This window comes from Phacochoerus africanus, chromosome 15 (genome assembly GCF_016906955.1).
Source record: "Phacochoerus africanus isolate WHEZ1 chromosome 15, ROS_Pafr_v1, whole genome shotgun sequence".
Lineage (NCBI taxonomy): Eukaryota > Metazoa > Chordata > Mammalia > Artiodactyla > Suidae > Phacochoerus > Phacochoerus africanus.
The window spans coordinates 3,488,808-3,508,473 of NC_062558.1; the positions used below are offsets into that span (position 1 = coordinate 3,488,808).

At 40.3% G+C, this 19,666-nt stretch overlaps 1 protein-coding gene across 3 annotated transcripts in view; it reads left to right on the forward strand.

Annotated features, from left to right (window-relative positions):
* Positions 1 to 19,666, forward strand: part of LOC125116656 (contactin-associated protein-like 3) — a 200,478-nt gene that overhangs the window by 88,486 nt on the left and 92,326 nt on the right. For all 3 annotated transcript variants that reach the window (XM_047762089.1, XM_047762091.1, XM_047762090.1), the window contains exons 4-7: positions 2,027 to 2,174; positions 15,906 to 16,109; positions 16,817 to 16,992; positions 18,495 to 18,638. In XM_047762089.1, the coding sequence (XP_047618045.1) occupies positions 2,027 to 2,174; positions 15,906 to 16,109; positions 16,817 to 16,992; positions 18,495 to 18,638 (672 nt within the window). The remainder of the gene's footprint in view (positions 1 to 2,026; positions 2,175 to 15,905; positions 16,110 to 16,816; positions 16,993 to 18,494; positions 18,639 to 19,666) is intronic.

Below are 19,666 nucleotides of genomic sequence, written 5' to 3' on the forward strand. Positions count from 1 at the left end.
ACTTTGTGAGATCAAAGAGTGCAGAACTTGAAGGTGACCTAGCCCCAAATAATAGTACATTTTATGCGTTGAGTGTGGGTTCCCAAAAATTGGTGGCATTTAACTAGGTTTAACATTTTTTTTACAACAGATTTTAAAAGAAACACACATACCTGAGAGCCCTTATTCATTTTCAGAGCATAAACTGGTCACATCCTTGGATGGGGCAGCATTTTCTGTTAAGATGCTCTGTTACAGTTAGGAACACCTTGCATTGTTATGGCTTCTCTGTAGCATCAACCACCTGGAAAGTTGGTTAAGAAGAATCTGATGAAGAATCAATAAGAAACAGTTTTAAAAAAGGGGTATAGAGTTTCAAATGCAGAAGCTTGACCCTGTGGCACAAGGGCAGAAATTGCTGGTGGAAGTTCTGGTCCATAGGAGGCTACAGCAGGTCCCAAGGATTGGGTGGAGAGAGAGAGGAGCCCTGCATTTGGATGGACTTTGGAGGCAGGGACAAAAGGACTTGTTTACAAATGGGTTGTCAACTCATCCCAAAACTTCCTGGGTATCGATGTATTGTTGTTTACTACGGTTGGCAAGACAGGAGGGGTGAGCAGGGTGTGGATTTGTTAATAAGGGGTAATCAAATTCATTTCCCAACCTTCATTTTCTTTTCCATGTAAAAGTACAGAACGCTTCAGTAAACACTGTTCAAAAGAGATTTGCCAAGATGGAGAGGCTGCATAGAATTGCACTCCCTGTGTGTCGGAGCTTGTGCTGGATTTTGTTAATTTTTCTCATATATATAAGTATGACCTTTTAAAAACTGATTAAATCGTTACTAACATATCTATAATCAGTGTGTTACTGCAACATCGTCTACTTTTGGGTTTCTCTACTTGATATTTACATGAAAAAGAAAATGAGAAAGAAGTCACTGTCCTTATAACAAGTTCCTTTGCTCTTGTGTTGGGCCCTCTTGCATGAAGCCAGATAGTGCAGCTAAGAAAGCACACCTCTCTTTTGTGGCATTTGGTGTTGGTGTGTTTTCCCCAACCACCCCCTAAATGTGATAACTTGGGGCAGTCTGACAATACAAAATGAACACTAGGATTGAAACCCAAAGCCCCAGATCTAGTCCTGGCCATGCTGGATAATAGTTATCTATTGCTCCAGAGTCTTTTCACATTCTTAGGCTTGAGTTTTGCACTTATAGGTTAAGGCTTTTGAAGTAGAACACTGTCCAGGTTCCACCTAGCTCTCAAATTCCAGGGTCTAGGACTCTTTTATTTTTTGCTTTTTAGGGCCGCACACGCAGCATATGGAAGTTCCCAAGCTTGGGGTGGAATCAGAGCTATAGCTGCTGGCCTACGCTAAAGCCGCAGCAAGGCGGCTCGATCCGAGCCGCATCTTCGACCTTCAGCACAGCTCACGGCAACACTAGATCCTTAACCCACTGTGTGAGGCTAGGGATTGAACCTGCGTCATCATGGGTCCTAGTCAAGTTCATTACCGCTGAGCCACGACAGGAACTCCCAGCTCTAGGATTCTTATTGCAAATCTTACAAGTTACCCTTGTGCTTGATTGCCGTGGACATGAGGTTGCTTGTGAGTGTCTTGACTGCCTGGAGATTAGGAAGTAAATGATTTAGAGGATGAGTAACTTTCTAAAAGCAAGCCATCAAAAGTAGCAGTTTCTGGATGGTGTAAAGGTGCCATTGAAATTTAAACTACCATGCAAATAAGGAAAATTTAGAGGATGCTGATTAACCTAGGCATTGAAGAGAGGTTGTCACATTCCCCTTAAAGGTTAGCAGACTTTCTCTACAGCAGGCAGTCATTTGCATATTACCAAAGGGAAGCATTGATCCCTCATTAGCGTGTGAGGTGACAAGAAGATGATATTCTTTTTTGAGAGCTTTATTGAAGTACAGTTGACACAAAAGGTTGTGACGACAAAGCGATTCAGTTGTACCTGTAACCCACATCCATTCAAGATGATGTTCTGCCGATGTATTGATCCCTGTCTCCATTTTTCTCCCAGGGTTTTCCAGGAAACACAAATGCAGACAGTGTGGTGCACTACAGACTCCAGCCTCCCTTTGAAGCCAGATTTGTGCGCTTCCTCCCCTTAACCTGGAACCCCAAGGGCCGGATTGGGATGCGGATTGAAGTGTACGGATGTGCATACAGTAAGTGGTGTTTAGCCCCCGACCGAAATCAGTGACGGAGTGACGGGTTCTAAACGCCAAGTTGAAAACTGAACTTGATTTGTTCAGCCTTTTAAGTATCTCTGTGTGCATGGTGACCTGGCTTTATGGGAAGTCTTGATGCAATTATAGTTATTTTATAGTTGAATTCAAAGATGGGCCTCATCTGAGCCTTGGAATCTTGCATTCTCAGAGGTCAGCAAAGTACCTGTTTTATAGTGGGCCTGTCACAAGATTAGCAAAGTTCAGATCAGCAACAGTCATTTATTGTGATGGGTGGTTGTCGACACTGGGATGACACTTGTGTTGGGGACACAGGTGATTGCTGGTGTCTCGAGTTCTCCAAACTCCAAGAGGGTTCACTTCTCCCTCTACTGCATCACTATAGAATCTTCTTTCAATCATCATTTATGTATTATTCTTCCCTCTCCTCTCCACTGATGATAAAAGTAAACAACAAAAAACAGGCAGCCTTCATGGCTCAGCGGTTAACGAACCCAACTAGGATCCATGAGGATACGGGTTCCATCCCTGGCCTCGCTCAGGGGGTTAAGCATCTGGTGTTGCCATGAGCTGTGGTGTAGGTCGCAGACATGGCTCGGATCCCGAGTTGCTGTGGCTGTGGTGTAGGCTGGCAGCTACAGCTCCCATTTGGCTCCCAGCCTGGGAACCTCCATATGCCGCGGGTGCGGCCCTAAAAAGACAAACAAACAAACAAACAACAATGAAAAACCAGGCAGCCAATGTGAGCATAAAACACAAGCATAAAAGCATTAGATGAAATATATGGGGAATCAACTCTTCAGCTGCCTTTTTGAAAATTCGAATATGCTAGTATTTATTAACACAAAATGAAAAAAAAAATTAAGATAACCTTCTAGAAAACTGGAGAATAAGTTGGATGTGAGCATCTTGGGTTTTTGATCATAACTTACTCCATACCTGATCGGAGCATTAGCTTTGCAGGAAAGTGTTACAATGAGGTCTTCCTTATACGAGGGTATTTAATGTGTCAGATCTCACCTCCTATAGACCTTTTCTCATTTAACTCCCAGACCAACCAAATGAATTCAGTACAGCAGTAACCTCACGGCTTCAGAGAAGGAAAAAACTGAACCTTGGAGAAATTATGTTTGTAAGAGTTACTACATATTGGATCTAGGGCTTAAAACTATTGTTCTTTTTGTCTTAATTTTGTTTTCATAACTGACATACTGTTCAGTCACTCATTTCTTCATTCCCTCACTTGTCATATATAAATTTATTTATTTGCAGAGCACTGTGTTGGATGTGGGGGAACCTTCTAAAATTATTTATTTCTTTGTCAGGATTTTATGAGAAGTCATAAAATGGTACAAAACAAATATAAAACCGAGTAACAGGAACACAGGAACACGGGGCAAGGGGAATAGAGTGGTTAGTCGGTTGGGCTGGAAAACAAAAGGCAGTCAGTTTTCAACGTAAAGGGCCGGAGTGGTGAGTGAGGAGGTAGGGAGGATGCTTGTAGGAGGGAATGGTATATATAAATTGTGGGAGCAGGAATTTAGGGTTCTAATGGGATAGGGATGGCGAGGGTGCAGTGATTTATTGAATAGCAATACTATCATTTCCTCTTTGGTAACCCTACAGACAAGGGGTGGTTCTGGAGGTGGGGCTCACCCAAGAAACCCATCCCACATTCAGGGTCACCTTCTGCCTTGGTTTCATTCCTCTTCCTAATATTCCACTTTTGCTCTGTTTCCTAACCCTGCCTTGCCCCCTAGTGTTTATGGGTCCCCAGCACACTTAGCATAGGTGGTGTGGCAAGGCCATCAGTCTTTCCCCCCTCTTCCCTTTGGCCATTTCCTTCCGTCCTTTTGTTTCTGGGATCTGTAGGTATGCTCACTGCTGCAATCGCGAGGATGCCTGATATTGAGAGTTTCTCTTTGATCCCATGAAATTAGCTTTTCCTTCCCCCATTGCTCTGGAAACAACTTCAGGTTTACTGACTTCAAAGCAGAACATGCTCTTTGATGGGGATTTGCCGTTAGCTTGATGTTCTTTGTGAGAAGATATTACTCTGGTTTCTTGGGTTAGAGGTCGGTACCAGGAAGATCAAAGCTGTGTACCTGATCCCCGAAAGGGCCAGTTGGCAGTGCAGCTGTCATGGAACCTGCATGCGTCCTAGATTCAACAAACACCAGCTGTTGGGGCACAGGGGGCTCCTAGCATAAAAATGCAAACGGAAAATAATCACCACTATTTGTAAAACAACACAAAATACATCCCTTAATAGTAGTGGCTCTTTTTGTCTTCATTCTTCTCATTAATAACTATTCAAGCATAGCACTCTGCATTTTTATTTTTGGCAGTAACTTCATGTGATATGGTTTATAGCTCAAAATGATCATTATTATCTTTTTTTTTTTTCCACTTATATTTTCACTGCTCTGTTGACATTGAGAGCATGTCCAAATTGCTTATCTTGGCATATAATATCTCATAGATGCAACTTCTCTTTTCAGTTTCATCTTTTCACATTTCATTTACAATGACATTTGCTATTCCTGTAAACATTGCATATTTTCACAGCTTCCCGGCCTGGGATATACATTTTCACTATCTGAAAAGCCCTTCCCCTATTTCTAGAGGAGAAATGGAGCGTGTGGGGTCGCCTTAGCATCCCTGATGACCTGCACCCCAAGGCCAAGTGTCTGCCCCAAGGTTCCTCACATTCCCTTCTTGGCAGTTCCATCCCCCAGTGTCCGCATTCCCTATGGGCTTGTTCTAGGCTTTGTATTCCACTTAAAAAGATCCCTCTTTGATTTTTCATGCACTTTCTCAAGTTTTCAGCATTTACAGCCTGTCTGTTCAATTCTGAGTTGACTTCCTCAACACAGGTCTCTGAAGAGCCATAGACACCTGGATGGTTCCCCCCAGATCCACCCTTGTTGCTTGAATAAGGTCGTTATTCATCTTTTGGGTCCCTTCTAGTCCTTCTTTGCTGCCATCTACGTTGACTCTCCCATGGTCACGCTCAGTGTCACTCTCGCGTGTTCCTCTGTCATCTCGCACCTTTCTTGTCGTGTTGTGTTGTTTTAGCTTCATTGTTGGAATGTAACAATATGTTTATCACTGTGTTCATTTTTTGACTAAGAGAGAAAAGGAAGGAGGGGAAGAAAGGACAAGGGAAGAAAGGAGAGAAGGTATGCATGAATTATTAGGAAGGTGGAGGAGATAGGCCCAAAACGGTGAGCCCCATGGGGGTCTGCCCGTCCTCCCCCTAGTCCTGCATCAACTCAGGCATTGGAAATCAAGTGGGTTAGGAGGGACGAGGAGAAGGAAATAGAACATGTAATTGCCTGTTTTAAAATCTTGTATTTACTTTAAAAAAGGGTTCCAATGGGATAGGGATGGCGAGGGTGCAGTGATCTGTTGAATAGCAATACTATCATTTCCTCTTTGGTAACCCTACAGACAAGGGGTGGTTCTGGAGGTGGGGCTCACCCAAGAAACCCATCCCACATTCAGGGTCACCTTCTGCCTTGGTTTCTTTAAAAAAGACATTAGCGGTTGCATTGAAAAAAATGTAGATTTTAGGGAACAACTTCAACATGTGTCAATACTTATAAGCCTGTTGTCAACCATTTATAGAAATAAAGCCTGTGTATTCTGAAGCCTTTAAAGAGACTATTGAGAGAAAAGCATGCAGATGGAACTTCCTTTCTGTTCAGTATTTTCTACTGTAAGTAGATGTCAGGTCAGAAAATGCATGAGTAGGAATAGAAGAACGTAGGATGAAAGTGGAAGTCATCACTGTGATGAGGAAAAACTCTGGAAGCTAACATGGTCTTTAGTCATAGGAGAGACTGCTGATCTCTCTTATCCATTTCAATTATGGAGAAAGTAGAAAATAGTCAAACTAGATTAGAAAAGGTATTAGTTCAATTCAACACCTATTTCCAGAACTTTTATCCCATGCAAGGCTGAGTAAAATGAATAAGGCACAATTTCTGTCCTCCAGGTGCTAAGGGGCCAGTGCAGGTGAGGGCAAATGTCTATTCTTTGTAGACCAGCTAAATTTGAGAATGGGTTTCTTACCTTCGGTTTATATCCAACTATGAATTGAAGATAGATTTTTATCTAAGGGTAAAAATGATAAATTTCTCTAAACTTTAATAATATAGCCTCGTGTTTTTTTTTTTTTTTTAAATATTAAGTAGGAAAATGTTAAAGTTAAGATAATATTAACCCTAAAATCTGGAGTTCCTGTCATGGCGCAGTGGAAACAAATCCGACTAGGAACCATGAGGTTTTGGGTTCGATCCCTGGCCTTGCTCAGTGGGTTAAGGATCTGGCATTGCTGTGAGCTGTGGTGTAGGTCACAGATACCACTCAGATATGGCGCGCTGTGGCTGTGGCGTAGGCCAGCAGCTGTAGCTTGGATTAGACCCCTACCCTGGGAACCTCCATATGCTGCAGGTGAGGCCCTAAAAAGCAAAAAAAGAAAGATAGTACTCCCCTAAAATCAGATGAAACAGAACAGTCTCTCATTTTTTGTATATAATAGGCATTTGTTTAATGTTATTTCAATGTATTTAATTTCTTTCTTTTTTTTTTTTTTGTCTTTTTAGGGCTGCACCCATGGCATATGCAGGTTCCCAGGCTAGGGGTCAAATAGGAGCTACAGCTGCCAGCCTATACCACAGCCACAGCAACTCAGCTGTGATCCAAACCACATCTGCGACCTACTAGTCAGATTTGTTCACACTGAGCCACTGGAAACTCCTGCTTCTATGCATTTAAAATGTTGTAATTTGTTACCAGAATTTTAAGCCTGAAATGACCTGTGATGTTTGAAAAAATCTGAGAGGTGGACAATAGGACCAATTATTAGGAAAACAGAAGCAATCTCTTATCAGTAATTACTGCTTTCTCATAAGTACTTAGAACTTAATGAGTCCAAACTGCTCTCCTAACCTGGCTTCACCCCCAACCCCTCCAAGCCTACTCTTCCTCTCGTTTTCCCTGTCTTGGTAAATGATTACATCATTCACCAGGAATTTACACTAGAAACGTGGGCTACATGTTTGATACATCTTTGATAGATCCATGTCCCTACGCATCTAAAGAATATCAAATTCTAAGTATGCTATCCCCAAATTACACCCTAAGCCATTTCAAATCTCTCCAACTCAACTTACCCATGTAATGCAAACCCAGGTTCACCAGTGAACTCTTTTCTTTGTATGAGCGGTTTACTTGGCTTAAAATGCTTCTTTCCAAGTTTTTCGCCCAGTCTGTCTACCTCCCATCATTCAGGTCATCGATTAAATGTCTCCCTTCAGAGTTGTATTTCCTGATCACTGGTCTAAATTTGGTCCCTGTGGTTTCCTCTAAATTTGTTATGTGGCTGGCTGGTCAGTCCATCGATGCTTTGCTCCAGCCAGCCTTGAATTGCTGCAGTGTTGGCGCTCTTGCTTGTCACTGAGACAGCTATTGTTGACAGTGCCCCTAGGGATGGAACTTTTCGTGTGCTCTGCTTCCCAGCCCTGGTAGAAGTTTGGTGCCAAGGGCTTAGGGGTGGAGCAGCCTCTGGCTAAAAGAACACAGGTTCCCACTCTTCTTATTGAGTTCCAATAGATTTTCCGGAATATATGCTTCTAGATATTCCGTATATTTGTGGTCAGGTTCCAGTGTCCTTGAGTTTTTATTTTTGACTTTTTTCCCCAGTTTTATCATTGCTATTGGGAGGTAGGATTTGCCAGGCATCTCACTTGGCCATTTTAGAAGTCTCACCCTTTGAGTTATTTTTAAAAGGCACTTAAAATCTAGGTAATAATTTCCATATTAAATTCTCGTGTTCTTCATGCTTTTGTATTGATCCATATTTCCATGTATCTTTCTCCTTCTGCCTCATAGACTTTTTTTTTTTTTTGGTCTTTTTGCCATTTCTTGGGCCGCTCCCGTGGCATATGGAGGTTCCCAGGCTAGGGGTCCAATGGGAGCTGTAGCCACCCGCCTACACCACAGCCACAGCCACAGCAACGTGGGACCCGAGCCATGTCTGTAACCTACACGACAGCTCACGGCAATGCCGGATCCTTAACTCACTGAGCAAGGCCAGGGATCGAACCCACAACCTCATGGTTCCTAGTTGGATTCGTTAACTCCCTCATAGACTTCTTTTAAACATTGCTTGTAGTGTGGATCTGCCAGTGAGAAATTCTTTCAGCTTTTGCACGTCTGAAAAAAGTTCTTTCACCTTCATTTTTGTTAAGTTATTTTCACTCAGTGGAAACTTATAGGGTGACATTTTTTTCATATAATACTTTCAAGATGTTGCTCTGCTATTTTTTTCTACTTGTGTTCTTTCTGGTGAGAAATATGCAGCCATCTGTATCTGTGTTTCTATGAGCATGACATGTCTTTTTTTCCTTACCTGCTTTTGAGCTGTTGAGCTATTTGTTTCTGATGTACTTCAATTTTGTTTTATTCTGTTCTTGTATTTGGAGATTGTTGGGTTATTTGGATTGGTATGTTATAGTTTTCATCAGATTTAGAAAGTTTCAGCCATTGCTTCTTAAAGCATTTTTCTAACCTCCCCCAGCTTTCTTCTGCTTAAGGGACTTTATTGCTATCTATTAGTTAAAGTGTACATTAGGCTGCTTGATTTATTTTGTCACACACTTTCCTAAAGTTCTATTTATTTTCTTAAATTATTATTTTTTTCTTTATTTCATTTTGGAATGTTTCTGTTGCTATCTTCAAGTTCACTAATCTCTTCTTCTGAGTGTTTAATCTGCCAGTAATCCCATTCAACGTGGACACTGAAATTTTCACTTTTCCTGGTATCTACTTGACTTTTTGAGCGTATGGATGACTGTTTATTTCTATTTTTATTTTTTATTTTTGTCTTTTTACCCTTTCTAGGGCCGCTTCCCGTGGCATATGGAGGTTCCCAGGCTAGGGGTCCAATCGGAGCTGTAGCCACCCGCCTACGCCAGAGCCACAGCAACGCGGGATAGGAGCTGCGTCTGCGACCTACACCACAGCTCACGGCAACGCCAGATCCTTAACCCACTGAGCAAGGCCAGGGATCGAACCTGCAACCTCATGGTTCCTAGTCAGATTTGTTAACCACTGCACCACGACAGGAACTCCTGGATGACTGTTATAATAACTACCTTAATGTCTTTCTTTTCTAATTATCTTGCCTGTGTCAATTCTCTATAAGTTTCAATTGATTTTTTTTCTCTCAATATGGGTACTACTTCCAACTTTTTTGTATGCCTGGAAATTTTTAACCAGACATTTTGATTTTTACCTTGTTGGATATTTTTATATTCTTATGTGCTTGACCTTAGTTCAAGGACACATTGAATTGAAGGGACTTGAACCTTTTAGGTCTTGCTTTTGAAATTTGTTAGCCCATAACAGAGTAGTGTGTAGTCCAGGGATTCCTAGTGAGGTTAGACCCTGCTGAGTACTCTGCCCAAGGTCAGTGAATTATGAGGTTTCCAGCCTGCATGATAAGAATGGGCACTGTTCCCCACCTCATGGGCATGTTGGCACTATTTCCCTAGTAATCCTTTCAGACAGTTCTTTTCCCAGCCTTGATGAGTTTCCTTATGGCATGTATCGATCAGTTCTTTGCTGAATACTCAAGTGCTGCGTTGCAGGGTCCGCAGTGTTCTCTGTTCATCTTTCTTCTTTCCACATTCTGCCTGTGGATTCCAGATGCTTTATTCTTACCAGACTCTTGACTTCGTCTCCTCTACTCAGAGAATGTGCTGAATTTTGCCCCAGTTCTTCCTTCTTGCTTGGCAGTGCCCCAAGCAGTGGTGGGGGTCATCTTGTCTCTCCTCTCAGGCATCACTATCCTGAGATATATTATATATTAGATAGATATGTAAAATATATATATAAAATATATGTATTTTTGTCTTTTCTAGGGCCGCGCCCATGACATATGGAGTTTCCCAGGCTAAGAGTCGAATCAGAGCTATAGCCACTGGCCTGTGCCAGAGCCACAGCAGTCAATGCAGGATCTGAGCTGTGTCTGTTTCCTACACCACAGCTCATGGTAACACCGGATCCTCAACCCACTGAGCAAGGCCAGGGATTGAACTGCAACCTCGTGGTTCCTAGTCGGATTCGTTAACCACTGAGCCATGACGGGAACTCTCTTTTTCTTCTGTTATCTTCCATCATCTTTTATCACAAGAGTTGGATGTAGTTCCCTGTGTTATATAATAGGATCTCATTACTTGTCCATTCTATTTTATTTATTTATTTATTTATTTATTTATTTATTAATCTTTTGTCTTTTTGGGGCCACACCTGTGGCATATGGAGGTTCCCAGGCTAGGGTTGAATTGGAGCTGTAGCTGTTGGCCTATGTCACAGCCACAGCAATGCCAGATCTGAGCTGCATCTGCTACCTACACCACAGCTCATGGCAACACAGGATCCTTAACCCACTGAGGAAGGCCAGGGATTGAACCCTTGTCCTCATGGATAACTAGTTGGATTCATTAAACACTGAGCCATGACGGGAACTCCTGCCTATCCATTCTAAATGTAGTAGTTTGCATCCAGTAGCGCCAAACTCCCAGTCCATCCCCTCCCTGAGATGTCAAATATCTTAAAAAGTATCGTTTTCTGTTATTTCCTTTTTTGTTGTTGTTGGGTTTTGTTGTCGTTGTTTTGTTTTATTTTTGATTGCTTTGAGCGGGACAGTAAATCTGGCACTTGTTACTCCATCTTGGTCGGAAGCAGAAGTTGTAAATGCAGTTTTAACTGTGGTTGCACCTCCTTGCCTTTGCCCTGTGCTCTAATAGTAATGAGGTAGCCAGTGTCCATTGAGGGCTTACCGTATTTCAGACACTGCTGTGCACACTGTCCAGATATTAAATTGTGTAGCACTCATACTAGTGCTGAGAAGGAGAGGCTTCTTTATCCTTTTATAGGTGAGGAACCTGAGGCACAGAGAGGTTAAGTTTTTCTGCTTTGGAACCAGAATTCAAACCCTTACAGGACAACTTCACAGTCCTTTCTCTGAGCTGCTCCTCTGTGTTATGAAGGGCTGTTGGTGGGACCAGATCCAGAGGCTGTAAATATATCAGCACAAATTGAGTCTCACTACTAGTAAAAAGGATTTTCTTCCCTAATTGGCAAGTATGTGTGGGGTGTTCTTTAATGATATTGTTAGTGATGCAATTATCGAAGTGTAATCTTAGTTAATCAAACTGAGGATTGTAAGTTAAAGTGTCTTAAAATTGGGGAAATGCTTCTTACTTTCAACAAAGTATCGCATTGACTCTTTCTGGAATATAATTTCTGAAGTCATGATAAGGAAACTATTACTTCCTATTTCCATGAATAATAAGTGACTTCTGTGTCAAATAGAAGTCTGGAATGTTAGCTCCTTGCCTTCCTCTGAAATCATCCACATCGTGCTGCATTCTGTTACTGTACAGTCCCATGAGTTAATTATTTAAGTAGTTGAATTACATACGAAATTTTTTTTCATGAAGGTTTCTCATAGAAGATAAACATGATGCTAAGTGCTGATTTAATACATTTTTGGTGTTTTCATTCACATAAATATAGTGCAAGATTTGTATTCATTGTGAACTTAAAAATTTTTATTTGCTCTTACAATGGTCCACTAGCAAAAATCTTATGGTGATAGACTGGAGGAAACAAAGTCACCTAAACATTCATGACCAGGAAGTACTGAGACTTGAAAATTGTCTTCTCTGGTCACACCACGATCAACAATAAGTGCGTCAAGGGAGCTGCTGCTTAGTGGAGCTTAAGCCCAAGGGGGACTGCCAGTGGGAGGCGGGGAGACGTGGGCTCTCCCCCATTCATACTTGGAGAGCTCACTGCTGCTGAATGACTGAGCAAAGTACTCTCCATCCTAAAATGTGACTATTTTTAAAAAATTTGCATTTTATAATCCATTGCTTTTACAAATCATGTTTGAGTATTGAGCACTAAATTAAAAAATATGTTTACTGACTTACAATTTGTTTTCAAATATTCAGGTTGATGTATGAACATTTATTAGTACATGACATTTTATAAAATGAATTCTCTTTGATGAAGCCTATAATTGAGTTTCCAGTCTAAATAGTCTTGTTATAAATCATATTGTGATTATGTGTATTCTTATTTATGGTGTGGCCTTACCTGGAGGGCTTCTTGATTAACAGAGTAGCCCATTTTTGGAACCATGGTCGCTAGCTTTCTGGTACCTATTTGTCAGTTTTGTGTGAAGTGTGTTTGGTGATGGTACAATCATTAGATTACTTGCTTCTTTGCATTCTTTCTTTCCAAACACTTTCATCAAGGAGCTGTCTTTCTCCTATTCCTGTCTTAAGCTGTATGCTGTTCCCTTGTCACTGTAGTTTCCTAGCAACCCACAGTAAGACGTTGGGATATTACAGGTGCAATGTGTTTTTTTTCATGGTAGTAAAAGTGAGAAAGTGAGGGAAGTACTGTCAGCTCTGGGAGGGCTGGGCCATGTCTATCCAGTTCTGTTTTATCCTGGCATCCAGCAGAGTGTGTGATATTTAGCAGATGCTATATCAATAGCAACTGAACATGAGCTGTACCTGTGGAATGGCTGGAAATTAGGTTGGCAGTGGGGGAGAGGGAAGATGGAAAGAAAATGATCCTTTAATAACAAAACTGTATTATTATTATTATTGTTACTGTCATTAATTATTTTTGCCAAAGCAGAATTTGAAGCTATGGAAGATGGTCTGTGTTAAAAACTAATCTTTTATATTCTACACAGAAATATATAGCCAGGAGGTGAAATATTGACCCATTCTTTACTTTATAAAATATATATCAATAATAGTCACAAAGTGTATTGAGTTATGCAATAGGAAGGTCAACAAAAATAATGAAATTTGTGATTTCCTATATAAAATAGGGTTTTCAATTTTTAAATTAAAGAAGGATTGAAGCATGTCTGGTTGTGAGCCCATTCCTATGGCTCAGTGGTCAGGAACCAGGCACAGTAACCATCCCTGGATGGTTCTGCAGAGTAGGGCGTGGCAAACTTCTCCTGAAAAGGACCAGCCAACAGATATTTTAGGCTTTGCAGGTACGTGGGCTCCCAGCCACCTATTCTTTGTTTTCCAGCTTATTTCTAACAAATCTTTAAAAAATTAGCACGTGGGACGGTACCATAACAGGCTGCAGAGTGATGTGGATGATTTCAGATGAAGGGAAGGAGCAGCTCACCATTCTGAACGTCTAAAAGCAATTTCTGAATTTTATCTATGTTGTTTAAGGTCTTACATTGAGCTTAAGCTTTTTTTCTTTTTATTTATTTATTTATGTATTTATTTATTTATTGCTTTTTAGGGCCACATCTGCAGCATATGGGGGTTCCCAGGCTAGGGATCTAATAGGAGCTGCAGCTGCCAGCCTACTTCACAACCACAACAATGCCAGATCCTTAACCCACTAAGCGAGGCCAGGGATGGAACCTGCAACCTCATGGTTCCTAGTCAGATTTGTTTCTGCTGCACCATGACAGGAACACAAGAGCTTAAGTTTACTGTCATTTAAGACTTTAGTTAAATTCTCAGGACTGTTATAAGATGTTTTATTTTTAAAGGGTTCTGCTAATACTCAGTTTGCTCCATATCTATATTATAATTTAGTCACTTTAGGCTTAAAAAAAACCTGTCAAAATACATGTGGAATCTGTCTCATAAGATATAATTTGATGACTAACATGTGGTTAATTGTTCTAGGTACAGTGTTAGCGATCCATTAGAAAGAAAGTCAAAACATTAGGACAAAAGAGTTTTAAAGCCATACTTTTGTGTTTCTATCACCTAATAAATTTTTCACTACTCCATTTTGCCTGAGGGGAATGTTCCAGAAAATATAATTCAGGTGCTTTAGAGCAGTGGTTCTTGAAATACGGTCAGAGACCAGCAGCATCAATAAAACTCAGGGCCTTGGTAGCAATACAGATTCTCAGTTCCCACCCTCACCTGGTTAGACAGAAACTCTGAGAGGGGGCCCAGCCATTCATGCTTAACAAACTCTCCAGGAGATTCTGATCTCTAGAAGATTAGTGTTGCTGGTTACAAAGCAGTAGCAGCAACAGGGAAGATGAGGACACAAGCTGATCCGAATAATCCTGGCAAAATCATTTACGGAAAAAAAAATTATTAGCTAACTGCAAAAATAAGCCTTAATGATTATCATTGCCTTTCAGTGGCATAGTTAAACTGGACTGCAAAAACGTGCACCTAGAAACTTCCATACTATGCGAAGTTAGACGGTGAAAGACAAACATCATGTATTACTTATAAGTGAAATCTTAAAAAAAGAATACAAGTGAACTTATTTGCAGAACAGAAACAGACTCACAGACTTTGTAAAACTTATGGTTATCAAAGGGGACAGGTGGGGGGGGAGGGATGGACTAGAGGTTTGGGACTGGCATATGCATACTGAGGTATATGGAATGATTGGTCAACAGGGGCCTGCTGTATAGCACAGGGAACTCTACCCAGTATTCTGTGATCATCTATGTGGGAAAAGAATCTGAAAGAGAAAGGATGTGTGTACATGTATAACCGAATCGCTTTGTGGTACAGCAGAAGTTATCACAACCTTGTGAATCAACTCTACTTCAATGAAACAGAAGAATATTCCAAAAAGTGAACGCATTTAAATTCTTTGTTATCAAGTTGTCATTAGTTTATTGCCATCTCATACTCTAAGGGACATCGTTTGAATTTGACAAAGTTATGTTTTTATCAGGCATGTTTATTTAATTATGCAGCAAAGAGTGATTGCTTGCTTATAGGATTTATAGATGGAGTATGGGGGTTTATGTATTTTACACAATATCTGTGAATCAAACTTCTGAATTTTCAAAAGGTAGCTACATAAAAGGGGTGCTTCTTTTATTAAGTTGTGAACACGAAGGATTTTCTGTAAACATTTTAGTTCATCTGAATAAAATGCAAGCATACATTAGCCACAACTTTTTGTGAAATTAAGTAAACATCTATCATTGGCTTGAAAGACATCATCTTTATACTTTAGCAGCTTTCTCTTGGACCTTCGTCTATGACACAAATATATTATTAAGGCACAATCATTTCCTTTTACTTGTGAGTTTACAGTAGTATTTAGTATATCTGGTGTCTTTACAGGTGTCCTTCACGGCCAGACAAAACTATATTATAGTGACCACTTATGTGAGAATTAAAGTCCAAGATGCTGGTTCAGAAACAATTAAGCCACTTACATTGAGTGACAGTGGCATTTTACCTCTCGCCAGTGTGTCAGAACTATTACAACTTTTCAGAAAAACGGAAATGTTGAATGATTGTTAAATATACAGGGAAATTGGATTCAGGGGAGATTGACTTCACCTTCAACTCCTTTTTTCATTTTTCACAGGATAAAAATAGGCCAATAAAAGATGAGAGCAATTGGAATTAATCCACAGAAATATTTCTAGATGATACTTTTTGGATAAAGGGTCAGAAAAGGCAAACTGTGGAGTTTAGGTATATCGACTCCCCGTATCAAGGGAAAATTGGCGGTCGTTTTTCTTCCCCCATGTTCAGCAATCCAGAGATATACTGTGTATGCATATGGGTGTGTTGTCATACACATTTCAATGCACGATTAAGAATATGTTATACTTAGACCACTTTTTAATGTCTTCCCCTGTAGGATCTGAGATGGTGAATTTTGATGGGAAAAGTGCCTTGTTGTACACATTTCATGAGAAATCCATGAATCCAGACCAAGATGTTATTTCTCTGAAATTTAAAACCAGAGAGAACAATGGTATTCTGCTGCACAGAGAAGGACAAAATGGCAAACACATCACCCTGGAGTTAGTTAAAGGAAAGCTCATCTTATTCCTTAATTCAGGTAAGAAGTACAAGGTGGTGTTTTTGAAAATACTGTGTAGATGAGAATATCTTCTTGGGATGGCTTTATTTTACAGTTGAGTCACTAATTGAATCCTGAAACCAGAACGCTTTTGAGAAAGAGAGCAGACCCTATAAATAATTACTCTGAAGACTGGAATTGTCCAGGCAGATGGGACCATGGTTGCCCTACAGGGAGGGTCCAGCTATTTGGATCTTGATTATGAGGTTTAAGAAGCATAGCATGTATGTATCTTGAGTACACGTACATGCTTTTCCGTAAAAAGCATGTATACATACATACTTGTATACATACAAACTTTTGTGTTAAAAGTCTTATAGCTTGATAATTGTCTAACATCAGTGGTCGATGCTTAACAAATAAACTGATAATATAAAGACTAGAGTGGCTTAGTGTAGAGTTTTGAAGTAGTCCTATGAATGAGGTCCTAGGAAGAAAGTGATTTCAAGAAAAATGAACATTCAGTGAGTAATAATTAAAAAAAAAAAAAACAAAAGCAAAAGATAGAAGGTGTTACACCAGATCAAAGGAGGATTGTATTTAAGGTTGAGAGAAAAGCAGCTGAACAGGTTTGGGGCTAAAAAGGATATAAGGAAAGGGTAGTTGTGAGAAATGCTGAACCTCCAAAGAGAAATCATGACGTTGAACTGCATGCAATGGTGCGCTTCTTCTTCCTCTCTTTTCAGGCGATGCTAACCAGCCCTCCCCTGATGCCCTCACACTGGGCAGCCTGCTGGATGACCAGCACTGGCATTCCGTCCTCATTGAGCTGCTCAACACAGACGTCAATTTCACTGTGGACATGCATACTCATCATTTCCAGGCGAAGGGAGGGTCCAGCTATTTGGATCTTGATTATGAGGTGTGAAAATGACTTTTTTTTTGGCCGCACCCATGGCATGTGGAAGTTCCTGGGCCAGGGGTCGAACCCGCACCCCAGCAGTGACCTGAGCCGCTGCAGTGACAACACCAGATCCTTAATCAGCTGAGCCACGGGGAACTCCTGAAAATGACTTTTTAAGTATTACAGATTTTTATCATTTAAATGCAATGTAACCTTCTAGAGAAATTCTCTGTTCTCTTAATTCAGAATTCTGATAAAATATTTCCTGTGGACGCTAGTCATACAGTGGGAGATATATGCTTGTACTATTAAGACATCCTTTGCAGATGTTAGTCTTCACATGAGAGTAAATAGTCATTAAATTTAGGAAATACGAACTTTTTTTTTTTTTTTGGCATCTGTTCCTAGACCAGGGTTTGAACTTGAGCCACAGCAATGACAACACCAGATCCTTAACCACAAGTCCACCAGGGAACTCCTGGGGAACATTTTATTTATTTATTTTTTGTCTTTTTAGAGCTTACCCGGCAGCATATGGAAGTTCCCAGGCTAGGGGTCGAATCAGAGCTGCAGCTGCTGACCACAGGCACAGCCACAGCAACACAGGATCCAAGCCACATCTGCAACCTTCACCACAGCTCACGGCAACACCAGATCCTTAACCCACTGAGGGAGGCCAGGGATTGAACCTGTGTTCTCCTGGATTCTAGTCGGGTTCATTACCTTCTGAGCTATGACAGAAACTCCCCTGAGGAACACTTTTAAGTGCATCTGTTTTGCAGTTTTTCTGTTTTATATCATGTTTGGCTGTGAATATTGCATGGGAGATTTCTTTGTGTTTTAGGGCAATCCTAAACAGAATTAGCTCTCTAACTTAGAGAATGAATCAGCATACATTCCAACCTGATTTTTTAAGTAAGAAGAGAGCCAAATGCACACAGCTCAGAAGAGTGTTTCTTGGGATTTTTAAAAGCCTAACAGTATTTGCGGCATGTTGCCTATTGTGTCTAATCTACATGGAAATGCTACATTTGCTAATTTTGCCAGCAAACCAAATCTCAGCATCCGTTTGGTCTGAGTGTCCTCAGCAGCAGAGACTAGCTGGAGATTCTGGTCTTGAATGATATTCTCAATGGCTTTATTATTCTAACCTACCACAGTCATGGTCAAAATCAGGACTCTACAGTCTGGTTTATAAAGTACAATATTGTCACAGTAGACTGGATTGTCACACAAATCAAGATTTATCGTGGACGTAAAGATGCAGTATTCCCCATTAACAAAAATGACAGAGCCATATGAGTAGCAAATTGTAAGAAGAGTATTTAACCTCTTTAGATGTAATAAATAAAGCATTGGTGAATGTGCATTTAAAACCTCATTTGAAATCAACATGATCATGTAAACAAAGCCAAATAGATTTGAAACAATCATCACTATGCCTGCTAATCATATGTGTTTAGGCAGATAACCAGAAAATCATTAAACACTATTATTTATGTCATTTTTTTCTTTCTAAGATCAGCTTTGGAGGGATTCCTGGACATAGAAAATCAGTGGTGTTCCCACGTAAAAACTTTCATGGCTGCTTCGAAAATCTCTATTATAATGGAGTGGATATCATTGATTTGTCCAAGAAACACAAACCACAAATCCTCATCATGGTAAGAAAGAGTATGTGCAAGTTTAAGAAAAAAGGGACCCGTAATTTGTTTGGTTGATTCAGCTTTAAAATATACGTCCCCTGAGGGCAGGGAAGATAAAAATCACTTGTGTAGTTATCCCTGGGTATCCTTGGGCGATTGGTTCTAGGACCTCTCTTGGACCAAAATCTGAGGATACTCAAGTCCCTAGTATAAAATGGCATAGTATTTACATATAACCCACATCCTCCTATATGTTTTAAATCAACTCTAGATTACTTATAGTACCTAACACTATGTAAATGCTATGTAAATAGTTGTAGATACAATGCAAATGATATGTGAATAGTTGCTGGTGCAGGGCAAATTCAAGTTTTGCTTTTTGGAACTTTCAGGATTTTTTTTTTTTCCCAAGATATTTTCCTGGTTGGTGGAATATAGGGATGCAGAACTCTGCGAGATGGAGAGCCTACTGTACTTTTTAGTTTGTATTTGGTTTAATTTTTATATAGGTGTGCAAACAGATGAATAATTTCATAAAGATATTAAAGTGTTCTCACAGAAAGGCCTTTTCAACTACAAGGTCTTTTCTCTTCTTCCTTCCCTCTTTCTCCTCTCCACCTGGTTTCAGTCCCTCCATTAATCTGGGATGTTGCTAAGCTGGCATTTATCCTTGCTTGTTTGCTTCCATAACAATGGAACCCCCTTTAGATAAGTAGACTCACACTCACACATGTATTTATGAATATATATGCCTCCACATCTGGCATTGTGTACAAAAATTGAATTGTTTATATAAGCTTTTCTCCATCATGATTTTCTGACTCAGGAATAGCTTGTGGAAATTCTTTTCCATTATCAAGAATAGTTCTGTGTTACAATGTCTCTGTCACTTTCCCTTACGAAGGTGTACTATTTATCTGGGCATTTCCTACTCAAAGCATCTGCTTTATCTCTGCTTTTTTTTTAAACTCACTATAGGTTAAAAATCACACATCTATTTTCAGATGCTGGGGGCTTTCATTTCGATGGAATAAAGTTCTAGAAGT